This window comes from Eschscholzia californica, unplaced genomic scaffold, assembly GCF_041429995.1.
Source record: "Eschscholzia californica isolate CP2 unplaced genomic scaffold, dmEscCali1.0.p SCAF_4, whole genome shotgun sequence".
Classification (NCBI taxonomy): Eukaryota; Viridiplantae; Streptophyta; class Magnoliopsida; order Ranunculales; family Papaveraceae; genus Eschscholzia; species Eschscholzia californica.
Genome location: NW_028238461.1, coordinates 14194722 through 14219661, shown reverse-complemented (window position 1 = coordinate 14219661; position 24940 = coordinate 14194722). Strand labels below are relative to the sequence as shown.

The 24940-nt window shown below is 36.5% G+C and overlaps 3 protein-coding genes, 1 non-coding gene and 2 pseudogenes across 4 annotated transcripts; 5 read left to right on the top strand and 1 right to left on the bottom strand.

The window, feature by feature from the left end:
• The first annotated feature begins 5874 nt into the window (after positions 1-5874).
• LOC147542973 (RNA cyclase family protein) lies at positions 5875-9765 on the top strand. Its single transcript, XM_086632961.1, has 6 exons — positions 5875-6223; positions 6332-6481; positions 8268-8449; positions 8540-8715; positions 8845-9061; positions 9386-9765. Exons 1-6 carry the CDS (start codon positions 6019-6021, stop codon positions 9593-9595), a joined length of 1140 nt encoding a protein of 379 aa, XP_086489087.1. The 5' UTR covers positions 5875-6018; the 3' UTR covers positions 9596-9765.
• Positions 9766-10953: 1188 nt separating this feature from the next.
• LOC147542972 (glyoxal oxidase-related protein) lies at positions 10954-13028 on the top strand. Its single transcript, XM_086632960.1, has one exon. The coding sequence runs from the start codon at positions 11027-11029 to the stop codon at positions 12758-12760; it is 1734 nt and encodes a 577-aa protein (XP_086489086.1). The 5' UTR covers positions 10954-11026; the 3' UTR covers positions 12761-13028.
• Positions 13029-14596: 1568 nt separating this feature from the next.
• Positions 14597-16113, top strand: LOC147542971 (inactive LRR receptor-like serine/threonine-protein kinase BIR2; annotated as a pseudogene).
• LOC147542970 (transmembrane protein, putative (DUF1118)) lies at positions 15475-18674 on the top strand. The gene has a single exon (XM_086632959.1). The coding sequence runs from the start codon at positions 18098-18100 to the stop codon at positions 18563-18565; it is 468 nt and encodes a 155-aa protein (XP_086489085.1). The 5' UTR covers positions 15475-18097; the 3' UTR covers positions 18566-18674.
• A 4247-nt stretch (positions 18675-22921) lies between these two features.
• Positions 22922-24471, top strand: LOC147542968 (protein NRT1/ PTR FAMILY 2.13 pseudogene; annotated as a pseudogene).
• TRNAY-GUA (transfer RNA tyrosine (anticodon GUA)) lies at positions 23579-23669 on the bottom strand. The gene is given in 2 exon segments: positions 23579-23614; positions 23633-23669. It is a non-coding gene; the product is annotated as a tRNA-Tyr (tRNA).
• Positions 24472-24940: the final 469 nt, after the last annotated feature.

Below are 24940 nucleotides of genomic sequence, written 5' to 3'. Positions count from 1 at the left end.
TGATAGCTCGAAACATTGTCATAAAAGCATTCAATTATCCTTGTTTGATTTTGACATTCGCTACCACACACTTGTCGATGTGGAAAGTACATAGTAACTTTTGAGCATGTGGAAAGACTTCACCAATGACGTTAATTAGTGCAAGTTCACGATCAGTAACAACTACACTTGGCATTTAGTTGGGAGGGAATAACGTCCTCAAACAATTAAGGGCCCATGTGTACTCATTAGTTGCCTCCCTATCCATAATAATAAATGTCGCGATGAAGGATTTCAACATAGAAGTTACCCCGACAATCTCAAGCGATGACTTTTTATATCGGTTGATTTTATACGTGGAATCGAGCATTAACACGGTATGGAAACTCTGTAATAATAGAATACAATCAGGATGTGCCCAAAATAGATTTATTACCTCATCAGTATCTCCGTTCTTTGAAAAATGGTAGACGTAATTGTGTTTCACCAACAACTTAATCACTTGTTGCATCAAACTCCTTCCTTCTTGGTTTTTCTTTCGTATGTTTGCCCGTGCATTCTAAATGATTTTCAATATTGATGTGTTATCCTTGAGTTGATCATGAATTTGAGAAAGAGTTTGGGTTGGTACGTTTCACAACAGTTTTTTCATAGGGTTTCAACCTATCCACATATGCATGACCTAGAAGACTTTCAGCTAACTCATCATGGTTGTGGATTCCAGACACAACTGTCACTTTCCACGTGTCATTATCCCACGATATTCCTTTGAGCTTGAACGGATATTGACATTTTGTGGTACTCGATTTTTTTTTCTTTATGGGTGGTTGATGGGATTTTGGAACCAAATCCTTCTTTTCATGTACGGAATTTCCCACTTCTTTCGCAACATAATTCTAACCGAGTTTCTCTCCACCTCTTCTATTACCTGATTTGTCGATCAATACTACAAACTTATGCTTTCTCCCAATTTCTTTAGCCCAACCGATGAACTTCTCTCGAGTTTGAAAAACATCTTCTGTCAAAAAATATTCACCGATATCAATACTAAATTGACACCCAACATTTGAACGTTGATTTTCTTCGACGTGGTACTCATCTTCAATAGGAGCAATATTAAGGTCTGGAGTCTGTCAAAAGGTGAAAAAACATAAAAATCTCCTAAAGAAAAAAAAATCTTCAGGATGGAATGGATTGTCCAGTCCGGGGCCCTTTCAGAATGAAACGGATCAGGTAATCCGTCCAGGTGTGAGAGAGTCCCCGGACTACCTAGTCTGTGACCTTTCACACCTGAACGGACAAGGTGATTCGTTCTAGGCTGAAATACCTCGGACTGGTTCAATCCATTCACGTAACCGAGATTTCACTTTTTTTCCCAAACAACCACATAATACGTATTGAAACATAAAAAAAAGGTCGGGGATGGTTGTATACCTCATGAGAAACTTCTTTACTCGGAATTAGGTGAAAGGGTTGGAATCAATGTAGAAATCAAAATTTTAGAACTCCCTTACTTCCATGGTTAACTCCTTATCTTTTTTTGAAAAAATGATATAAAGGAGATACAACACAGTTGAATGATGAACAAATCACTCGGATTGATGGTTCTGAATAAAAGAGTGGTCGCCGGTAGGTGTCGGTGTTGTCGTCAGAGAATGTTGCACTCTTTTCTAGGGTTTTGTTATGGAAGAAAAATGAATTGGGCTTCCTTTTGTTTTGGAAGAAGCAAACGAAGGTGAACGTCACCCACGTTAACAACCGGTGCTTATAGAGGACTCGGGTCAACGATCGTTGACCCGAGTCAACGAATTGGCCGCCCGCTAACGGCCTTTTGGCCCAGTGCTTTTAGAAGCACCCTAATTATAAGTGAAACTTTTAACCAACTGTAGTTTGTGTAGTTAGAGCAATTTATAGAGATATAATTATAAGTGAATTTTTTTCTGTTTTATCTTTTTTTTTTCTGGATTTTACCACTATTTTTTCTACATTCCCGTCATGTCGCCAATAAACAACTGGTGTTGGCATCTTTTAATTTTTTTTCTCTCATTAATTCTACATTCGGTAATGGTCAGCCAATTTATAGAGAAATAATTACGAGTCATATTCAAAATTCTGATTAAATCAAAGAGGAGTCTTATTTGAACCTCAAAAATTAAATTGAGGAAGAGTCATGTTCGAATATCAACAATCAAATTAGGAGGAGTCATATTCGAACCTCAAAAATCAAATTAAGGAAGAGTCATATTCCAACCTCAAAAATCAAATTAAGGACGAGTCATGTTTGAAACACAAAATAAACTAAGGAGGAGTCTTATTCGAAACTCAGAAAAAATCACGGAGTAGTCCTATTCGAAACTCAAAATAAATCAAGGAGAAGTCGTATTCGAAACTTAATCGAATCTGGCTCAAAACCAACAAGCACAACGTAATAAGGTCGGAAAACAGGTGGCGTCCCAAGCTCTGCTCGTCAGGCACGCTAAAGCAACACACCTCCCAAATGCAAAAGGCATCACTAGCCCAATAATTACAAAGCTCTGCCTGGTAGGACTAACCAATTCAAAGCCATGGTAGCCCAAACTATAACCAAACATAAAGAAGAAGACACCCCTGGGGTTTCTAAATGAAAACTAGAGGCCAAAGCCTAAAAGTCTAAAGAAAGAAGAAGCAATGAAGAAATTTATAGGCACCATTTCTTTTATGTCTAGGGTTTTGATTAAAAATAAAAAAGATCAAGAAAGACGGAGGAGTTTTGGGAGAGGATGCAAGTTGAAGATCAAAGAATTAGAGTTTTCTAGGGTTTGAAATTTGATCTTGAAGAGACAAGAAGAGGGCGAGTTGCCGACCAAGCTTACGTCGGCCAGCATACTAAGCCTACCAAGCTTAGATCGACACAACCAAGAGGATAAGTAGCAACTTCACGGTAGCACCAAGTAAGGCCCGAGACAACTGCTTGAGATCTTCGTTCGACTCGGGTATTCAACAAGGTTGGTTCGGGACTAAGGGCCAGTCCACGGGAAGGGCATAAAACAACTCGGTCGAGTTGCTTCTTGGGCAGGAAACTAAATCTGACCAGATTTTTCTAGGGTATTGCAACCATTATAATGGCCCGAAAACTTAGAGTTTTTGGTTGTGATCTTCCTGCCTTGATGTCTTGGTGATTTGCTTGTTATTTATTTGTGATTTGGTGCTTATTTTCTAGAGAGAGAAAACTTGTGTTAAGCTTTCATGGAGGTTAAGTAAAAAAAGGTCGCTACCCGCAAGTATACGAGTGAGTCTAGTCCACTAAGCTAGGTGCCATTAACAATCTTAGATCTAACAGGAAAGGAAAAAACTAATATGGGGCTTTTTGAATTGATTTGAAATAAGGAAACAAATAAAACTAAACTAAACTACGTAAGTTGCATGAAAGGTTAGTTAACTTCACACACAAACGTTGACAATCCTAAATATAATGTGTCAAAATAAGTATAATAGATCAAAAGTTACTAAACATCGATTGTCAAACTAAGCAGACACTATCAAATGAGTTGATAATGAACAAGTAAGACAATTACAAGTATTATGCGTCAAAATAAGTAATTAGCAATGTGTGAAGCAAAGTAGCTTTCACCTTATGCTATTGAAACATTGAGAAACATCAGAGATTTCTTCGGTGTCAAATTTGAGATTAAGCCAGCCTCGTTGACAGGAACTGTCATTCTCTTATGTGTGGGATGCAAATTAAACAATCTCTCAAGAAAGATCTCATAAACAGAAACTATGTTATCATTCTCATAAATATGTTTCAAAGTTACACTCTCTCGGTCTCTTTCTACGTGCTTAGGTTTGTTTCGGTTTGTTCTTACTTACTATTTATTATCGTTACTATCATTGGTTGTTGATCTTGTTTAATATTTGTTGTCGTTGTTTATCTTGCTCATTAAACTAAGCTTACTAAATCTTGTACTTTCTTTCTTAGAATTTTGTGGATTTGTGATTAGGTTACTAAATATTTCATTTAATTTAAGATTATTTTCACATTGTAGCTTTCATTTTGAATTTCAGCTAGAGTTTACTTTGTGGTACTTGATTTTTGTGAGTTTATTGAGGGGGTTATAAACCGAATTGTGTTACTAAAACAGATTTTTTTTGTTGACTTAATGTTTTAAGTTATATCTATCTATGTTGACATACACACCTCACATAACGTATTTGATAGAACTGACTGTTTTCAATGGACACAGGTTATAATCTTTGAGAGAGATAAATACTTGGTGTTGCGTATTCAAACTTTTTTAGGACTCGTCTAGTGTTACACAAGTAACTTTATTTGTCAGCAAGAGAAGGAGATAGAGAGGGGGAAAAAGAAGATGAGCCATTTTACGAAATAAAAAGATAGAAGAGGGTTTTGGGTTGTTTTAACCCAAAAAACTGGTTATTTTTTTTTCCTTAATACGAATATAAGCCAACACAATCCTTAGAGGGGTGATTCAATTTTTGAACTCCGTGCTTGTAGGTAACTTGGTAGTGATCAAAACTTTTAATGGAGAATTACCTCCATGCCATAATACTAACTGGCTCTAAAATAGGAATCGATCGACAACCAGTCGAACGATAATGTGGCACTTCAATTGGTTAGACTATGTGGAGAGGGAAATGCCTTACCCAATTGAAGTTGATCACATTGAGGGGTGGGAATCGGTTCGGGTCGGGCCGGTCGGGTTCATGTCATTCATCGGGTCGGGTCGGTCGGGGTTTTAAATTCTCTGCCCATTCGGGCTTTTCCGGTTTAATCGGGCGGGTTATTTAAAAAATCCTAGTGTCCAAAACCCGTCCAAGTCCGTCAAACTTTTCAGGTTTCTCGGGTATCGGGCGGCCGAGGAGCTGGTTTTCACCAAAGTTTCAAAATATCTCGGTCGAAATGACCAAAATATTTCTATTTCGATGGTACCAAAATTTCTATCGAAACTAAAATTTAACTAAGTTTCTCTTAACAATGTTGTTTCAAGGGCACTCCGCACTTGCACAACAATATATGTATATATATCTATATTATACACTTCAAATACTTCAAAAATATATCTATATATATGTTATCCATGCATATATAAATGCATACAAGCAAGAATACATATAATGTGCATAGGTATTATCGTATAAATGGATGACATTATTAAGCGGGTTATGTCGGGTAAAGATTATCGGACAGACACTAGAAGGATGCCGGGTAGCACTTCAAAACCCGTACCCGACCCGTTGATTTCATCGGGTCGGTCGGGCTAAACTCGTCTTCGGGTTTGGGTACCCGCGGGCTCTAATGGACTCGGGGTACCCGTGACGTGTTTCGGGTTTGCAGACTTTTTTTCCAGCCCTAATCACATCACAATTCGGTCTGTGGTTGATCCCAATTTCCAGGTCATTTAACATTACTCTACATAAATAGATCTATTAACCATCTAGTTGATGTCTCTGAAAAATTGGTTAAATATACTTCAAAAGAAGGATCTTGGGACGCAATCCTTTCCTTTTTTTTTCCATTTCTATATCTTCAATTTTCTATCACAAAATTTTTAAAATCACAAAACTTATTTTTCTCTTTTAGTTCGATTTTTCTGTGCGATAAATATTTAAAGTGTCTGAAGTTAAGATAATGTCTAAAACCTTTCTTCTACTCTCTAACCTCGTTACGATGCGAATTCAAATTGGGTGATCTCGTTGATTTGTATGTGGATTGATGTTGAACTGTAAAATCAAGCCGTTTTCCGAAAAAAAATAAAAATGGGTGAATTCGAACCGAACCATTTCGTATACAACCGGTTCAACCCAACGGACGGGCAACATAGGGTGGTCCAAGCCCAACTTGGTCCAAGCCAATTGGGCCTAGGCAAAGGGGTTGTGGGGCGCTATTAATATAGCAGGGAGGGGCAAATGTAAATTTTCCAAACAAAGACTAGGGAAGTTCACCTCAAAAGCCCTAAAAACCTGAGACAAACAACATCAACACCCGCCAAAACGAACCAGACGAGAGAGAAGAAATTGTAAAGAGAGAGAGAGAGAGAAATGGTGAAGACGGCGTATATGAGGCTGAAAGGAAGCCAACACCTAAGACAACGTCTTCTACTATCAACTCTTGCTTCCATTCCACTCATCATCGAAGATATCCGACCTGATGATACATGGCCGGGTCTCCGGCAACACGAAATCTCTCTTCTCCGTTTACTGGAGAAGGTTTCCGATGATTGCGTTGTCGAAATCAATGAAACTGGTAAAAGTTTAACGAATTTGAAGTTAGGGTTTTTGTCCTCTAGGGTTTATAATTTCAGATTATATTTTGAGGGGTTTCATTGTACTAATCCTGTTTACTATTATGTAGGAACGAAGCTGAAGTATAAACCTGGAGTTTTAATTGGTGGAAGGTATCATGTTCATGATTGTGGTCTTAGTCGGGCAATTGGGTATTTTTTGGAGCCATTGCTTGTTCTTGGGTTGTTTGGAAAGAAGCCCCTTTCTATTAAGCTCATAGGTTCGAATTTCTTATTCAAGCTTGATACTTTTATAATTCATGATTAGGAATGAAATTTTATAATCACCCAATTAAATGGTTGACTCAGGATGTTTGTTTTCATATCACTCTGAAGAACTGCAGAAAATGAGTAACTATCAATTTTATCCTTACTAGAGTCTTTCAATTTTGTTATAATATAGTTCTTATATATTTTAGGTTTATATGTGACTCTAGTTAAAAAAAGGATAGGTATTTATGAATATTTTGTATAAAAATGTACATTGTGAACATAATTCGAGTATACTATCGTAGTCAAAAAAGAATTAGGGTCCAAACATAACTGGGAGGAGGAAAATTTTGAGAAGGGGCTTTGGTGAAGGGAAGGGTCCTCGCTTAAGTCGTGTGAGAGTTTTGATCGAATTCGAGTTACAAAAGATTGGTGTTTTTGAGTATTTTGTATATAAAAGTGTACATCGTAAAAATAACTAGTTGTGAATATATTACCGATGTTTAGGTTCAGTTTTTAGATGTGATTGCACTGGTCATTGTTAAATTAAATTAAGGTCTAATTTGTTTTTTCAACACTTGTGAAGTAATTCCAAAAAATAAGCTCCAACATGGAGCTTAATATTGCACTTCGTCATCACCTACAAGTGATTTTCACTAATCAAGTGAAAAAACAAATGGTAAAATTAGTCACCAACACTTAATAAGTGAATAAATCAAACACCCTCTAACTTAAGAACCTGGTCTCTGAAATACCTATTGTGTTCCTGAGTAAGACAAGACAAAGTTAGACGATTCAGATTCAAACAAGTCACCATTATAAGTCACCGATGAGAAGAAACAAACACTACCTTAGATATAGACTTGTTTCTTTTACATATCCTTGTTTTTGTTGTTTGTTGAGTTTCCTTGAATTACTTAGGAGTAAATGACTACATTGTCACTTTTTAAGAGACTGCTAATGAACTAAGGAGAAGAAGTTTGTGTAATGTGAGACTAGGAACTGAGATTAGAATGAAAGTATGGAACTTTACAAGTTTATAATTATTGGGATCATCCTTTTGAGAGAAGTATTTTCGTAGATTTGTTAGTATTTTATTTTTATTCAAGATTAATCGGAGTCCTATTCATGGCATTAAGAGTTCAAGATTTCTTATGCACTCTAAACCATAAATATTTCTTCTTTGTGATTGTTTTAATTGAAGTATGAAGTATTTTACAGTTCACGTAGATTTGAGACCTTCTACCGAATTGTTTAGCTTATTGTAATTGTTATTTATATGCTTCTGGTTGAATCTTGCAACTCTTAAACCATAAAACATGTATTTTTTTTGAAAGGTTCGAAAATAGGTAAGTTAATACCTGTATTACTTTTTTTTTTTTTACTTTGTGATGATGAATACCAATAGAACTATCGGGATGGGGGTTAAGTATAACTTTGGTAAAAAATAATCAACAGCCTTTCCTTGTAAATGTAATCAAGAAATAGGCTTAGAGTTCCATTGGTGGACATTCGATGGAATAGGTAGGACATTAAGGAATACTCACTTGGAGGCAAATGTAATTTTGGTGCTTTTATAGTTGTTGCTTATTAAGCATTTTCTCTCTTTTAGTTGCACACAAGTGGTATGTGATTAACTTGTAAAAAATATGGTTTCATGATTCCATTTGAACACCTTAGGTGTTGTCCTCTATTGATGGAGCACCGACTAGTTTTGCTGGATTTCTAATTACCTGGTTTGGTCAACATGTATATCAAGTTAGTGGCTTAAAGCTGTGACCATGTTTCCTTTGGCAGGAATTACTAATGATTCAGAGGATCCGTCTGTCGATACTTTTCGATCAACTACATTAAATATACTTAAGCGTTTTGGAGTTCCTTCAGAAGGATTGGAGCTGAAAATAGAGAGCCGTGGGTCTCCTCCACTTGGTGGTGGTGAAGTAACTCTGACAGTTCCTGTGGTTGAAAGCAGCTTAACAGTGAGTGTCCAGTATGACAGTTTCCATATGTACTTTATTCGCGCTAACATACCAAGTGAAGTATCGTATATATTTTTGTGACTTATATAGGCAGTTGAATGGATTGATGAAGGAAAGGTTGGTAGAATTAGAGGAGTAAGTTACTCAACGCGGGTTTCTTCTCAGTTTGAGAATACTATGATCCATGCTGCTCGTGGGATCTTTAATCGCCTGATACCTGATGTTCATATCTTTACAGATCATAAACGTGGAGAACGAGGTGGAAAGTATGTCCTTTCTTCTATGACTCTAGCCATTTCAGTTACAATATTTTCTGTTGGAAATTCCCTGATGTAGTATTTAAGAAAGAAAAAAGCGAAACAAAGTTGTGATATGTTTCAATGATCATGTGGCAGATCTCCTGGCTTTGGCATTTCCTTGGTTGCTGAGACGAGATCAGGGTGCTACATCTCTGTCGATACTGCAGTTTCTTATAGGAAAGGGGAGGATGCAGCTAACCATGAAGAAGATGAGAAGAAAGAACTGATGCCTCCTGAAGAAGTTGGTGAACAAGCTGCTTCCATGCTATTAGGAGAGATTGAGCAAGGGGGTGTAGTGGACTCAACGCATCAGGTCGGTTTTGCTGTTATATCCGAACTACCATTTTTTTAATTGTTCTTTTTTTGTGCTTTTACCCCAATAGCCCTTTTTGCTAGATGATCTTGGTAAGCAAATTGGAAAGCTCATCATCATGTTGCTTCGTCTCTAGATGCAATTCTTTCTTCCTTTGAAAGAAAAGAAACTTGTAACCCTAACATCCCCGTCTATGTTTATTGAACGTGTTACGTCATATTCCTATATCAGTATATCTTACCATGTCTTTGTATTTTGCATGTTCTATACAAAAATGTGTTATCACTTAATAATTGACCGATATTATTGTATGTTGAACTACAGGGTCTGTTATTCCTTCTTTGTGCATTATGCCCACAAGATGTTTCGAAGGTCCGAGTAGGGAAGCTCTCACCTTATGCAATTGAAACACTGAGAAATATCAGAGACTTCCTCGGTGTCAAATTTGAATTCAAGCCTGACCCATCGACAGGAACTGTCATACTAATATGTGTTGGGTGCGGATTAAAGAATCTCTCAAGGAAGATCTCATAAATATCGCCTATACTAGTTTGTGATGTTCAAATTTTGTCGTTTTCCAAGTTGTTTAATAGTCGCTCATGTTGAAGGTATTTATTAACATTTCTCGTTCTTCCCATCATTTACTTATGTTTTTTGTTGAATTACTGGTTACTAATAGAGAAACAAAGATTAGTTTATCTTCAGAATCAGTTCTTCTTTAGTCTTTCGGATAAAAATATTCTCGTATTTCTCAAAGTCAAGATAATGAAAATCTATACTCTACTGATCCCGTCATTGTTGTCTTAAAATGGAGAAAGAATACTTGGTGATGTTTGTTTTTCTCTAACTGTACTCGTATGACTCGTTTGGAATCTGATTCAAATCCGCTCTGACTTTGAGTCATATTTCAGATCTGACTTTAAAAACAGAATTCCTATTTCTCATTGAATCTGTCAATGAAACTCTGAAACTGATAGTAGGTAGTTTATATTTGGAAAAGAAAGAATAGATTATCCAGATGTTTCTTCTATTCAAAGTAAGAAAGAAAGATAGAAATGGAGAAACCAGAGATATGAGAGAAAGTGATTGGCCCCTTGGTTTCTTTATGTTAATAGTGGCCCATCCTTTTCTAATGATTCTATAAAGTTAATTTTTTTCTGAATTGACCATGGGTGAATCTGACTCGTGTGAGCTCAATTCTTAGTCAGAGACAAAATAGACATAAGAAAGCGGTCTGACTCAATTATCGATTTTGTCTTCATTTAGATTTATTTTAGAGCAAATGTAATAAGAAAGTGGTCTGACTCGATCATCAGAGAACCAAAAGCAAACATGACAGATATCTAACTTAGGGTAGCGTCTGTTTTCTCGAAAGACTATGACGGTCAAAAATTCTAATCGAGACTCTATTATTCAGATTTAGAAACACAAACATCTAACTTCTACACATTTCAGATATCTCAAATTCAACCAATTCAGTTCACCTAATTTAGACAATTCAGATTCAGACACGTAAAAAAAACACAAGCTTATTTTTTTTTTTCGAATATTGACTACGATCTACCAGACTTCGATAGTCATTAGCATTGACCGATACCTTTACCTAAAATTACATTTAGGTCCTGGACCACAGAATTTATATCATTTTGACATTTTCCCAATGGACTTAATCTCAACCACACGATCTCATCTCATCTCATCTGATCACTAACTCCCCTCGCTCACTTCAATGATCAACTGCCCACCGTTTCCTCTTTCCCATTCCTTTCAATACCCTCCCAAAATTACCAAACTACCCAGAAAACCACTGCCATGAGTCGCATCAATCAAAGGACAATACAGTAATCTCTCATCTAATAAAGTTCACTCCCGTGCTCTTACAAACTTCACTTTCTCTCACTAGAAAAAAAACAAAAATCCAAACTTTACAAAAACCCAATTCTCAGAAATGCTTCAAATTCATTCATGGCTATCAAGAATTCATCCCTACCCTTTTTCTCTTTCTTGATAATACCCATTCTCTCTCTTCTTCTTGTTCTTCTAGTTGTCTCACTAGAAGAACAAGATTCATTCTCTTTCTTAGATCAATCTTCATCTCCTAAAGGAGAATGGGTTCTTCTTCAATCAAGCATTGGCATCTCAGCCATGCACATGCAACTTCTTCATAATAATAAAGTTGTAATCTTTGATAGAACTGATTTTGGTTCTTCAAATCTTTCTCTTCCTTTGGGTAGTTGTCGATTTGACCCTAATGATGTTGCTCTTAAAACAGATTGTTCAGCTCATTCTTTACTTTATGATATCTCTTTCAATACCATTCAACCATTAATGATTCAAACTGATACTTGGTGTTCTTCTGGTTCTGTTATCTCTAATGGAACCCTAATTCAAACTGGTGGGTATAATGATGGTGATCGGGTTGTTCGTACAATATCACCTTGTTCTGGCTCTGTTTCTAATTCGGGTTCGGGTATGGGTAATCAATGTGATTGGGTTGAGTTACCGGAATATCTTTCTGTCCGGCGATGGTACTCTAGTAATCAATTTCTTCCCGACGGTAGGGTTATTGTCGTCGGTGGTCGGAGGGTTTTTAGTTATGAATTTTATCCAAGAAGTTCTTCACCATTGAATTATTATCTTAAGTTCTTGGAAGAAACCAAAGATTCTTATGATGAGAATAATCTTTACCCGTTTTTACATCTTTTACCCGATGGGAATTTGTTTATTTTTGCAAATAAACGATCCATTTTACTTGATTATGTGGGTAATCGGGTTTTAAAAGAGTATCCTGAAATACCCGGATCCGATAAAAGAAATTACCCGAGTACCGGTTCATCGGTTTTGTTACCAATTCGATTATCCGAGTCCGGTCCTGATGTTCCAGAAGCTGAAGTTATGGTTTGTGGTGGTGCCCCATCTGGTTCATTTTTTCAAGCTCAACATGGAGTATTTATTGGTGCATCAAAAACTTGTGGGAGACTTAAAGTATCCGACCCGAAACCCGAATGGGTTATGGAAGAAATGCCCATGGCTCGAGTCATGCCCGATATGCTTCTTCTACCGACGGGTAATATCCTCATACTAAATGGAGCGAGTAATGGTACAGCGGGTTGGGAGTCTGCGGTTAACCCGGTTTTAGACCCTGTTCTTTATCATGTTAATGAACCCGCCCCTGGTAAACGGTTCGAGATTCTTAATCCGTCACCGATTCCAAGGTTATATCATTCGGCTGCAATAGTGCTCGGAGATGGGCGAGTTTTAGTCGGAGGTAGTAATCCACATAGGTTATATAACTTTACTGACGTATTATACCCGACCGAGTTAAGTTTGGAAGCTTTTTCGCCGCCTTATTTAGCCGATGTGAACTCTCATCTTCGCCCTAAGATTGTAACAGTGGGTCCTAGTGCTACGTCGTTAAAATATCAACAACCAATTATCGTTACGTTCTTTTCATCAACGTATCCAGAAAACGGTATTTCGGTTACGTTACTATCACCTTCATTTACTACACATTCATTTGCTATGAACCAAAGGTTACTCGTGTCCAAAGTAACTAGCCTTCTTCAAGTGTCTGCAACCGTTTATCAAGTGACTGTGGTTGGGCCCACGACCACTACGATTGCGCCACCTGGATATTATTTGTTGTTTGTTGTACACATGGGTATTCCAAGTCATGGGGAGTGGGTGAAAATTGAGTGACATGGCATTCCAATTTTGGATGTATTTTATTCAATTGTTTTTGTTTTTGTTTTGATTCTTGATGAAAGTAGAACTCCAATTTGTTCTGTCGGATCTGGGAACTGAATAGGTATACCAGATTTGGATTGATTTTATATTATAGTCTTGTTTTTGTACCTTTTTATTTGCTGGTAAAAATTGGTGGTGTGTACTATAGAGATGGGTGCTGGAATTTAAGGCGCCAGATCAGGATATGAATAGATTGGTGGTGGCAGGTTGTGGTTATAAATGAGAGTTTCATCTGTTTTCTTTGAATGAGAATAATAAATCTCCCTTCAATTTGAGTAACATATATAAGTTTATGGAGTGGTTGATGGTTATGGATATGGCCTCTTGTACTAGTACCCATATGATTTCATGATCAAAGATTTCAATCATAGCCCCACCACAAAAAAAATACTATCGTATCCTAAAAACTACTAAATGTATATCAGATACTGGGAAATTCACTTCAGTTGAATGAGCATACGTATATCATTACACTAAAGAGGCCGAGGGTTTAAATCTTCACCTCGTGAATTTTTTTTATGAAGTGTGAAGGTTGCTGGAAAAATGACTGGATGACGATTTTTATCGGGGAAGACGATGAGGTGGGGAGAAGGATGAAGTGGAGGAGAGAAGTGATGAAATGGAAGAGAAAGGGAGAGACGAGGTGGCGTTTATGTTTTTAATTTTTTTTAGAATTATTTTGATCCCCAAGGGTAGTTCCGGAAAAAATTAAAAAAAGTTTGGTCCTTGGTGGTCAAATCGAACTGCCGCATACTTATAAGTAAGGGGTGAACATCAGTTGGAGAACCGACTTTTTGAGCCTATTCATAGTCTGATCCAATGAATTCGATTATTGTAAATCGCAATCCGAACCAATCCGTTCATGGGTTAGTTCGGTTGGATAACCCAATCAAATGTTAAAATTTTGGCAAAAATAAAATTTTGAATTTTGTGCTACAATTATACTTCAAACGTATTAAAAATTAGTATTATCCCACAAACCATTAAGTTTACATGTAATGATTAATTCATCATAGTTTGTCAACATTCGAGGAAGATAAGAAAACGATAAACAATTGAATCTCCACCATCCATCACGGCCAATCATAAATTCTTACATTTATAATATATAAAATATAGTAATAAATTTTCTCAAAAAAAAATAAAAAAAATAAATGGTTTGGTTCGATTTTTTCAGTTACCCGTCAAACAAATCTATGAACCGAATCAAATCCCTCGGTTTCGACCTTTTAGTATCCGAACTAATCCGGATAATTATTGGATCGGTCCCCAAACCGCCCAAATCTGCTTGGATCGGATTGGTTTGGTCGGTTCAGATACTAAATGTACTCCCCTAACTTATGGGAGCCAAAACTCTGAGTTGGTCACTAATTGGAGTCAAAACGAAATTATCCTAAGAAATAAGCTTAGTTTGTTTTTACCCCTACCATTATTACAAGTGTGACTCCTAATATAATGGGAAAATGACTATTTAGGTTTACAAAATTATCATAATAACTAAAACCACTTGGATCTTTTCCTATTAAGTAGAAGTTACCAAAATATTATGATTAATGATATATTAAGTTTGAAACAATATGAGAAATTATTAATCAGGTCATTTCTTATTCTTTTTGTTCCGAGAATACCCTTCTACACTAAAAATCAGTTTCTCTACTAATAAAAATCTCAAAAGTTTCTAGGGTTTCTTCTTCGCCAGATTACCATCATCTTCTTCTTCGCCATCATCTTCTTCGCTATCATCTTCTTCATCTGATTTTCGTATTGTTTGTTCTTTTCCCTATCTTCTCTGATGTTGCTAACCCTAAAGAAGAAGATACTTGATGTCTTCAAGAAGTGAAAACTTCACTCAAAGATCCTCAGGGTAGACTTAATTCATGGCTTTTTGGCAATTCTACTGTGGGTTTCATCTGTAGATTCCTTAGTGTTACTTGTTGGAATGATCAGGAGAATCATTTGATCAGTCTTCAACTTAAAAATTTGGAACTTTCTGGTCAAATCCTTGATTCTTTACAGTATTGTCCAAGAATTCAAACTCCGGATCTCTCTGATAATAAGAACTCTGGTAATATTTCTTCTCAAATTTGTAAATGGTTGCCTTTCCTTGTATCTCTCTGGAAATGATCTTACTGGTCCCATCCCAATTGAACTATTTAATTGCACCTACTTAATAAAATCATTCTTTCTAATAATCAATTATCTAGACCAATTCCTTGCCAGTTAGATAGTCTTAATCGTCTTAAAACATTCTCTGTTGCTAATAGAGATTTATCCGGTGAGATCCCTTCATTTCTGTCGAATTCCAGCAGTGCTAGTGATTTGATGGTAACAAAGGACTTTGTGATAGTCCTCTTGAGTCTAAGTGTGATGGTAAGAAGAAGAAGAAAAACACACTTGTAATAATTGTTGTCGGTACTGCAAGTGCGTCTATATCGTTGTTGTTTGCGTTTGCACTATGGCGATGGGTTAGCCATCATCGAGGTACGAGAGGAGGTGGAATTGATGATAGTAAGTGGGCAGAGAGATTTAAACCTTATAGACAAATTCAGGGGACTTTGTTTAAGAAACCTATTGTGAATCTCAAATTAGGAGATTTGATGGGTGCAACTAAAATTTTTAGTGAAGAAAGCATAATAATATCGACGAGAACTGGTACTTATTATAAGGCAGTTCTTTCTGATGGATCTGCTCTTGCCATCAAAAGACCCCATAGTTGTAACATTAGGGGTAATTTCTATATAGTGGTAATATATTATTGATGGCAAGAGCACAATGAATCATCTTAGAAAATCACATTTTCAAGGTCTCTTTTGATTTCGAGAATCTGAGACTTAAACTGGTATATTTGATCTGTTAAAGTCTTCCTTTAGTAGTAAGGCTAGAGACGATGAGGATTGCAGTGGAATTGTATTTGTTTGGTTTATGTGATTAAGTTGTTAAGCATGCTAGTGTTTCACTATAAATGTGTGTATTATAACTAGTTGGTAAGCGAAGATGGAGGAGATTTATGTTGTCTTAGTTGCAAGCGTTTCGTTATCGTTTTTATTGTTAGGAGATTTTTATAATTTGTTATTAATCGATATTCTTGTTTTTATTTCACTTTTTTTACTTGTCATTGCAGCCAAGTAGTTTCAGTTTGGACATATTCAAATATCTGTGCAGTTGGTTTCCTGATTGGTGTTGTTGTGGGTTACACGCTAAGACGACGTGTTAGACGATGGGCTGGCAAACTTCTCAAGCGACTCAAGGGTGATTTAACTCAGCTAATTGCACACTTTTTCTTTTGGTATTATCGTCCGTGTTAAGTAAGGCCTTTCGTTCATTTAACTGCCCGCGTAGAACATGTTATCCATATGCAATAGAAAATTTTATGTGTTCCAGTGAGCATTTTATTCAAGTGGCTAATATGTTGTAGCTAGTATTGATTTCTGTTATCCTCTTGATAATGGTTTACTTTTGTTTGTTGAGAAAGAGGTTTATTGATCTACTGTTTGAAGAAATAAACTTGGCGGAAGTCTTTTGATGGATATTTTGTGTGTTGACAAGTGTTTTATATCCTAGTTTGAGTTTAGACTTTAATGTCTTCTTAGTGGGATTGGACTTGATGTGATCAAATGAACTTGAGTTCAAACACAATGGTAACCATTTATAATTTCTGAGTTTACAAATGACATGCTTTTGTATAATTTCTGAGTTTACAAATGCCATGATGTTGTTCTAAATCCCATTGACGTCGTAATGTTGTGTATCGTTCATTTTACAGATGTGGGTTCGGAATGAGTTAGGCATCTTTCAGTTTGTAATGTCGTGTATCGTTCATTTCTCTTTCCCTAATTCTTGTGTATTGTCATTTTCATAACAGTTTGTGTTCTCCATGTGAGTTGTCCATTTATACATCATTTGGATTTGAATCTCCGGAAGAGGATGAGGTGGTGATGGTAGCGATTATGGTGGTATAGTACTAATCCAGACTCAAGATTTCGTAGACGCATACTCTTTGTTAATATTGAGGGTTGAACTCTTATGATGAATGAATGTGATGATTTATTAATGAAAGAATGGATGAATATGATTAATTCTTGAGTATCCATTTATTGTAGATGTAAATTATTTATTTAATGAATACAATGAAAATTTTCGTACATACAGGGAGAGATCAATACTAGTAAAGCAAGGAAAATTCTTGGGTGGAAATCAAAGTTGGCTTTAAGCAATTTGTGAAGGTGTAAAAGTGTGCAAACTGTGTTTGCAAAACCGCAAACACAAATTGAGTTTGCAATGTCGCAAATGCAAACATAGTTTGCAGTTTACATTATGCAAACACACGTTTGCAGAACAGATTGTTGCAAACACGTTTGTAGAACAGATTGTTGCAAACACGTTTGCATAACAGATTTTTGCAACCACGTTTGCATAACAGATTGTTGCAAACGCGTTTGCAGAAAAACGTAAAGGAAAAAAATGCCGTTTTTTTTCTGGGTTTTTTTTTTGAAAAAAATATTGAAAGTGGATCTTGTTAGAAAGCTAATGAAAAATAATTTCTAAATATATAATTTTTATAGAAATCCGACATCTCAAACAAAAGTTATATCGATTTAAAGTTTAAAGAAAAACAAAAGAATTTAGTTACACAAAATGACAAAAAGGTGTATTTTAGTATTTGCACACTTTTTGACCTGAATAATAATTTTCAAATGTTTTGTGTTTTTCTACTCATTTTCAATATTATTTTGACCTTTTTAGAAATTATCCCTAATATAATATGATTAAACAGTATAAATTTTGAAATATGTTAATCCGTCAGATGCAAAAACCGTACAAAGAGTGGACGACCAGAATTATACCTTGAGTAACAGCTGTTTTAATATTATTTCAATGACCATTCCCACCAGTACTACGTGGAAGTTCTGCGTGGACGTGGATAGATAGATATCTCCCAATTTTGATTGGGCATTAGATATTCACCTCTTCTTCCTCTCTATTTCAAACAAACCCCAAAAGTATCCCAAAAAGGAAGAAGAAGAAGAAACAGAGGAGCTCTGAACTCTAATTCCAATCAATGGCATCCATAACAACAATATCAGCTCCTCCTCATCTACAAAATCTCAATCCAACTTTCTCTCTCTACAAATCTCCTTTACCTCACATCTCTCCATCTAATAGACCCATCAAAATCATTGCCATGGCAACCAAAAAGAAGGAAAGTATATTAATTAACCCATTTTTAGATCAATTCTTAACCTACCCATATTCTTAAATCAATCAATATTTGTAGTTTCTCTCTCTAGAATGAATTTGGGTTTGTTTTTGCAGGTAAACAAGTATGATTCAAAGTGGAAGAAAGAATGGTTTGGAGCAGGATTATTTGCAGAAGGAAGTGAAGTAATTGAAGTTGATGTATTCAAGAAACTAGAGAAGAAGAAAGTATTAAGTAATGTTGAGAAAGCTGGTTTATTAAGTAAAGCTGAAGAATTAGGAGTTACTTTATCTTCTATTGAGAAATTAGGGTTTTTATCAAAAGCAGAGGAATTAGGGTTATTGAGTTTGGTTGAAAATGCAGTTAGTTTGTCTCCGGCGGTTTTGGCATCAGTGGCGCTGCCACTTGTGGTGGCGGCAATTGGAGCTATTGTTCTAATTCCGGATGATTCTACCGCCCTTGTGGTTGTTCAGACTGTGGTTGCTGGATTGTTTGGTCTTGGTGCGGCTGGATTGCTAGTCGGTTCGGTTGTTTTGGATGGATTGCAAGAGGCAGATTAATTACAGATTATTACTTAGTTTATGGTAATTAATACAATTTAATTCAACGAAAATAAGCTAATTGGGAGCTAGAGTTTCACTCAATGAATTGATTGCATTTGATTTTAAATTATTGAGATTTTCAAATATAGTTAGGTAATTTGCAAACGTAAGATTTAGTCGTCAGGTTGTATTTGTCATCTTCGACTCGGATAGTTATAATTGAGAAATGACACTTTCTCTACTATAGAATTACGAATCACCAATCTTCCTCTCATACATCATGTTCTTCTTATTGTACGAAGATGCCATATCTATATTACATTTCTCTACTTAATTCGGTTCGGCTCTACATATTGCAAGGTTACTCGATTCCTAGCGTTAGATTTTCCACATGCCTCTTCTTCGATTCAACTACTTACCGAATCGCTCCACTAGATTGATGTACTCTTATTTGTTATCCCTTCTTCCCATTGATTTATCCAGCTTGGAGTTTTGGGGCATTCTTGGTCTTCTTCCTTTACTGTTAGTTTGTGATTTTTGATTGGCCACTTGAGTGTTAATTTCTGATTTTTTTTTTAATTATATCTTAGATCATGAAGGGAAATTTTGCACATAATAGATGACTTTTTCATTTTGTCACTCCATTTTTGGCAGTCTATCTGTCAAGGAGTAAAATTTGGCTCGGGGCTATCATCTAATATCCATGCGAACATACGCTCAAGAGTGACCTAAGTGCACAAGCCATATTACCCTTCAAATTGCCCAAGTACTACACCCTGACCGGAGCAAATAAGTCAAGTTCCTTGGTGGCGCACGGGATCCTACAAGAAACAGTCTATCTCAAATTACTTAAGAGCTTACAAGATATTTAACACTACCCGGCCCACACTTAGGCTGGTAGGAAAGAACTCTTATTAACAATAACTCTCAAATACAACTCCAATCATCCAATGTGCAAGTTGAGCACAAGTCCAGACCTTTCTTTAAGTTTGCCATGTAACCCTGACTAAAGACAAACAATATTCCTTGGTAGCAGGGAACTGAAACAACTAACTACTACATAAGATAAGTCACACTATCACTTTTTTTTGTTAAACTAGATCACATTACTTAAAGCAAAATGTTATTACAATATCTATTAGCTAAGATACATGGAACGTTACTCCACACTTTATTCCTTCCTTTTTTCCTTGCCCATCTAGCCAGTAGGTCTGGATTAGAATTTAACTCTCGTCTGGTGTGATTGAATTTGATCATCTGGAATTCCTTCTTTAATTCTTTGATTTTCTTTATATGGGTGAGAGATTGCCATTGAACCGCACGCATCTCAAGTCATTCACACTTAGACTTTTTAATGCCTTGGATCACTTCTTATTTACAAATGCAGGCGACTCCCCTTGTATATGTGTCATGGAGACTTTCATAACATCATCTGAAATATTTCTCTACACACTTCTTATCGCCAAACTACTCTAGAAGTTTTTCTGATTTGTCATGAGTTTTCCCAAGTCTTCTAGAATATTCCAGAATCTTCCGACTTGTTCTTCAGTTCTCCAGACAATCCCCATCAACTTCATCTTCAGAACCCATCTCTAAAAGTCTCCACTAAGGTGTCGTTTGACAACCAAAAGTAGAAGTACTTTTGCTTGTAGTAGAAGTTCTTTTGCTTTAAAAAAGTAAAAAAGTTTCAAAAGTATATTTGGCAAAAAAGTTACTTATAAGTAAAAAAGTAAAAAAATTAGTTTGGTAACTCAATTTACTTTCGATAATTTTATTTTTCTTTCTCATAGAGATACTTGATTTTAATTGAATTTATTTATGATTTCCACGATTACTCTCGTATAGGAAGTAGTGGTGATATTGGTGGTAGTGGTGGTGCCATGAGGGTATGGTTATGGGGTGTGGTGGTGGTTGAGGTTTGATGGTGGTGGTGGTGGTGGTATAGAGGTATGATGGTGGCGATGGTGGTGGAAGTATGGTGGTGGTGATGGTGGAAATGCAGTGGCGGTTGGGATACGATGGTGGTGGTGGATAAGGTATGTGAGTGATAGTGACGGAGTTATGGTGGTGGTGGTATGGTGATTGTAATAAAGGTGGTGGATAAGATATGTAGGTGGTAATGATGGAAGTATGGTGGTGGTGGTGAAGGTATGGTGGTGGCGGTGAAGGTATAGTGGTGGTGGTGGTGGCGGTGAAAGTACGGTGGTGGTGGTGAAGGTACGGGGATGGTGGTGGAGGTGGAGCTACGAGGTGGTTGTTGTCGAGGTGTGGTGGTGTATGGTGGTGTATGGTGGTGGTGGTGGTACGAAGGTGGTGGTTAAGGTGTGGTGGTGGTAGTTGAGGTAGGGTGGTGGGGGAAATACAATGCTTGTTGTGGTGGTGGTGAGGGTTATATAATTCAAATTTAAACTTTTTTGTATTGATACAAGTGGTTTACCGATATAGCAAATCATTTTTTTAGTAGGAGGAAAAAAACCCGGAGAAACCAATGAGTTGGTTCAAACTCAAATTATTTGTTGAGAGGATCAATGGTGCAGATCATTTTTTTCAGGGACTTAACCGTAAACACGGTATAGTTGTACGTCGAAGTCTAAATTAAGGGTTTTCGAGCTGGTTTTAGCGGAGGAACTTAACCGTAAACACGGGATAGTTGTGGACTTAAGTGTAAACTACGTGAAAGGGTTTGGCAGCTAGTTTTTGTGGAGGGACTGAACCGTAACCAGGGTATAGTTGTGAACCGAAGTGTAAACTATCGTAGTAAAATAACGTGAAAAAGGCTTCTAAATTAAAAGGAATTGGATCACTTTGTAAATAGTGAAGGGTTTCTACGTAATATGTATAATTAAATAAGGATGTTTGTCCCAGTCATCGTTTTCCCTTTCTGTTTTATTCTATAGATATTGTCTAGGGTATATCCCGTGTCCTAGGGCACGTAAACTTGTATCAACCAAATGTTACGAAAATTTATTGTTATATTTTATTGAGAGAGAGAGAGAGATTTTTATTAGTTATTATTTTGTTGCATTTGTTTTTTCTTTTAAATTAGTTATTATTTTATTGAGAGAAAGAGGGAGAGATTTTCTTTCGATTTTGGCCTCCCTATCGTTTTGTAAATTTAATAATGTTTATGCTTGTATTGATCTTTTATTATCTATAGTTTTAGAAAAGATAGCATAAAATCGTGATTAATCAGCAAAGAAACATACCAATTTGTTTTTGCACACCTCAATAAATGCGTTTTTCATATCAAATATCCTCGGATACAGGTTGTGCAATGTCTATATCCGACATCCAAAAATATCCATATATCGATATCTGAATTTCTGAATATTTCTAATACAAAAGTTGATCGGATATGGATATTTGACTATCCAAAAATATTTCTAATACAAAAGTTGATCAAAGGGCTCTAGGTATTTAACAATTAGTAGGTATTTAACAATTAGGCAAAAATTTCAGTTGGAGGGTATTGTTGCCAGCTATGAAAATTAGGTCAGCTTGCTTATGACTTGATCTTGTTACCACACCATAAGTCCATAACGATCAAAGCAACTGTGACGCTCCAAACCTTAGCAGTTAACGTTATTGCTCCTGCTTTTGGCACCCCGGGCCCCTTGTGACTCCCTACGCTTTAACAGTTGGCGATATTGTCCATGCTTTTACCACCCCACATAGGTACAAGATTTTGTTCCGGGCGAAGGCTCCACGAGGCCCCCAAAAAGCCTAGGTACGAGCGAAGACACACGATTCACTCGACCATCAGAGTATGCAACGACACCGAAGCCTCATGTGTGGACCAAATCCTCATACCACGGTAAGTGATGGCCAAAGTGAGGATAATATCGTTGTGGGGGTCCACGGTGTAGTTGCGTACTCTGGTGGTCGGACGAACCGTGTGGGGTGTAAAGCCGGGACAATATTGGCAACTACTAAGACTTGGGGTGTCACAAGTATTGTGATAGTCCCACATCGCTCACGAGAGTCTCTTGAGCCTGGGCTATTGGTGATGGTTCAAACTTAGTAAGTGTCCAGGTCTTTTGGGCGGGCTTATGGAGCATTCGCCAAGAAAAAAAATCCTCTACTTGTGTGAGGTGGTAAAAACAGAGGCAATAGTAGCAACTGCTAAGTCTTAAAGTGTCACAAGTGGTATCAGAGTTGAGAACGAATCTTCATTGAGGGTGGTTGGATTGTGATAGTCCCACACCGCTCATGAGAGTGTCCGAAGCCTGACTATAGATTTTTCACTAATAAGTAACAACCACACGATAGAAAACACATTTTTTTTTGAACTCATAAATTTTAACTGCAGAACTAGAATGATTAACTTCAAAAAATATTGATAATCTAATAGATTGATATAAATGATGACAGGGAATGGTGATTTTAACCCTAACAGCAACAATTCCAAGTTTACTACCACCACATTGTACACAAGAACAACAACAACATGGGGAATGTATTGGACCTAACAAAACTCAATTAAGTGTTCTTTTCATTGCCCTAGGGTTTTTAACAATTGGTGCAGGTGGAATTAAACCTTGTGGAATTCCATTTGGTATTGACCAATTTGATCAATCAAGTGAAGAAGGAAGAAAAGGGATTAAGAGTTTCTTTAATTGGTATTATGATTCTTTTAGTGTTGGATGGTGGGACTTGGAATTCCTACACTTTTTATGTTTTTTTCAATCGTTTTATTCTTCTTTGGTACTCGAATTTACGTCTATGTTCAACCGGCACGAGAAAGTGTATTTTCGGGAATTTCTAGAGTTTTTATTGCTGCATATAAGAAGCGAAACCTCGAGCTTCCTAAAACATTGGATGAGCTTCAAAATGTGGCATATGATCCTCCTATGGATGGAGTTATAATCTCTAAGCTTCCTCTAACAAACCAATACAGGTGAGTTGCTTTGTCTTGCATTTAAGCTACAAAAGTTTAGGGTTGGTTAAGAAATCTCACCCCTAGATATTTATTTCAGATAGGGTAAGTTAAGAAAGGCCTACAATCTAGGCAGACAATACAAAAAAAATACTTCCGACCTGCCGGATTCGAACCAGCGACCTAAGGATCATCTGTCAAATCTACAACTACAGTCCTCCACTCTACCAACTGAGCTAAGGTCGGTTTGTTGATAATTTTCAGGTTCCTAAAGAAACCATCATAATAAGTGGTGAAGACTTGAAAGAAGATGGTTCACCTCTATATAGATGGAGATAATGCACAATTCAACAAGTAGAAGAAGTTAAATGTGTCTTAAAAACGATACCGATATGGGTTTCTGGTATAACTTGTTTCGCTTCGATATTTCAACAACACACATTTACAGTCTAACAAGCTCTAAAAATGGACAGACACCTAACTCCAAACTTTCAAATCCCTGCCGGATCTTTCCCCGTAATTTCAATGATGACATTAGGGTTATTTGTTCCAATCTACAATTGTATCTTAATCCCTAAACTTTCAAAAATAACAAAAAATGTAGACGGAATTACTTTACTTCAAAGAATGGGCATTGGGTTAGTTATTTCGATCCTTTCGATGTTGGTAGCAGGTTTGGTTGAAAAAAAGAGACGATTATCGGCAATTGTTGGTGGAAAAACAGACGGGATAGCTCCGCTATCGGCAATGTGGTTGCCCCACAATTAGTCCTCATGGGTTTTGCTGAGGCATTCAATATTACAGGGCAGGTAGAGTTTTGTAACAAGGAGTTTCCTGACCATATGAGATCAATTGCTAATTCATTGCTATTTTGCAATATTGCTGCTGCAAATTACTTAATTAGATCATTGATGTTGGGAGAATTGATTATTTCTACTACATTTTTGCTTTCTTAGGGGTTCTCAATTTCATGTATTTCTGAGTGATTTCTAGTCGATATCGTTATAAGAGAAATGTTGACAAGTCTGTTAATGAAATCATTGTTTGAAGAAATATAATTCCAATGAATATCACTTTGAATAAAATTATACCATAGAGAATCGGGTTAAAAGTACTTTATCAATATGATGGATTGATTGGTAAATTTGGTCAATACACACAAGTAGTATAACTTTTTTAGTATCGATAATGCTCATTCGGATGAGCTTAAGTAATCAAAATTTCTTAAATGCGATGGAACTAAGTAAACTCTGGAGAGAAATCATATGTAGCTCGTCGTTATTCGCGGTTTTATGGATCAGAATCATTAAAAGCACGAAACAAGTCACATTAGATTTCTACTCAAAATCCATCAAATTTTTCTTAGTCCCTAGCATTACTCTTCTTGAAGACCACCTTCCCTAAAGTGAGTTGAAGGTGTTTTTTAGCTCTTGCTTTCACTATATGGAACCGTTTTAACAAGTAAATTCTTACTTTTTAACGTGTAGAAACCCTAAGGCTATTCACATGATCTCCTT

Coding starts and splice junctions, on each gene's coding strand:
- LOC147542973 (XM_086632961.1), top strand. CDS start 6,019: ATGGTGAAGACGGCGTATATGAGGCTGAAAGGAAGCCAACACCTAAGA. Junction 8,716..8,844: donor CGTGGAGAACGAGGTGGAAA/GTATGTCCTTTC, acceptor ATCATGTGGCAG/ATCTCCTGGCTTTGGCATTT. Junction 9,062..9,385: donor TAGTGGACTCAACGCATCAG/GTCGGTTTTGCT, acceptor GTTGAACTACAG/GGTCTGTTATTCCTTCTTTG.
- LOC147542972 (XM_086632960.1), top strand. CDS start 11,027: ATGGCTATCAAGAATTCATCCCTACCCTTTTTCTCTTTCTTGATAATA.
- LOC147542970 (XM_086632959.1), top strand. CDS start 18,098: ATGAATTTGGGTTTGTTTTTGCAGGTAAACAAGTATGATTCAAAGTGG.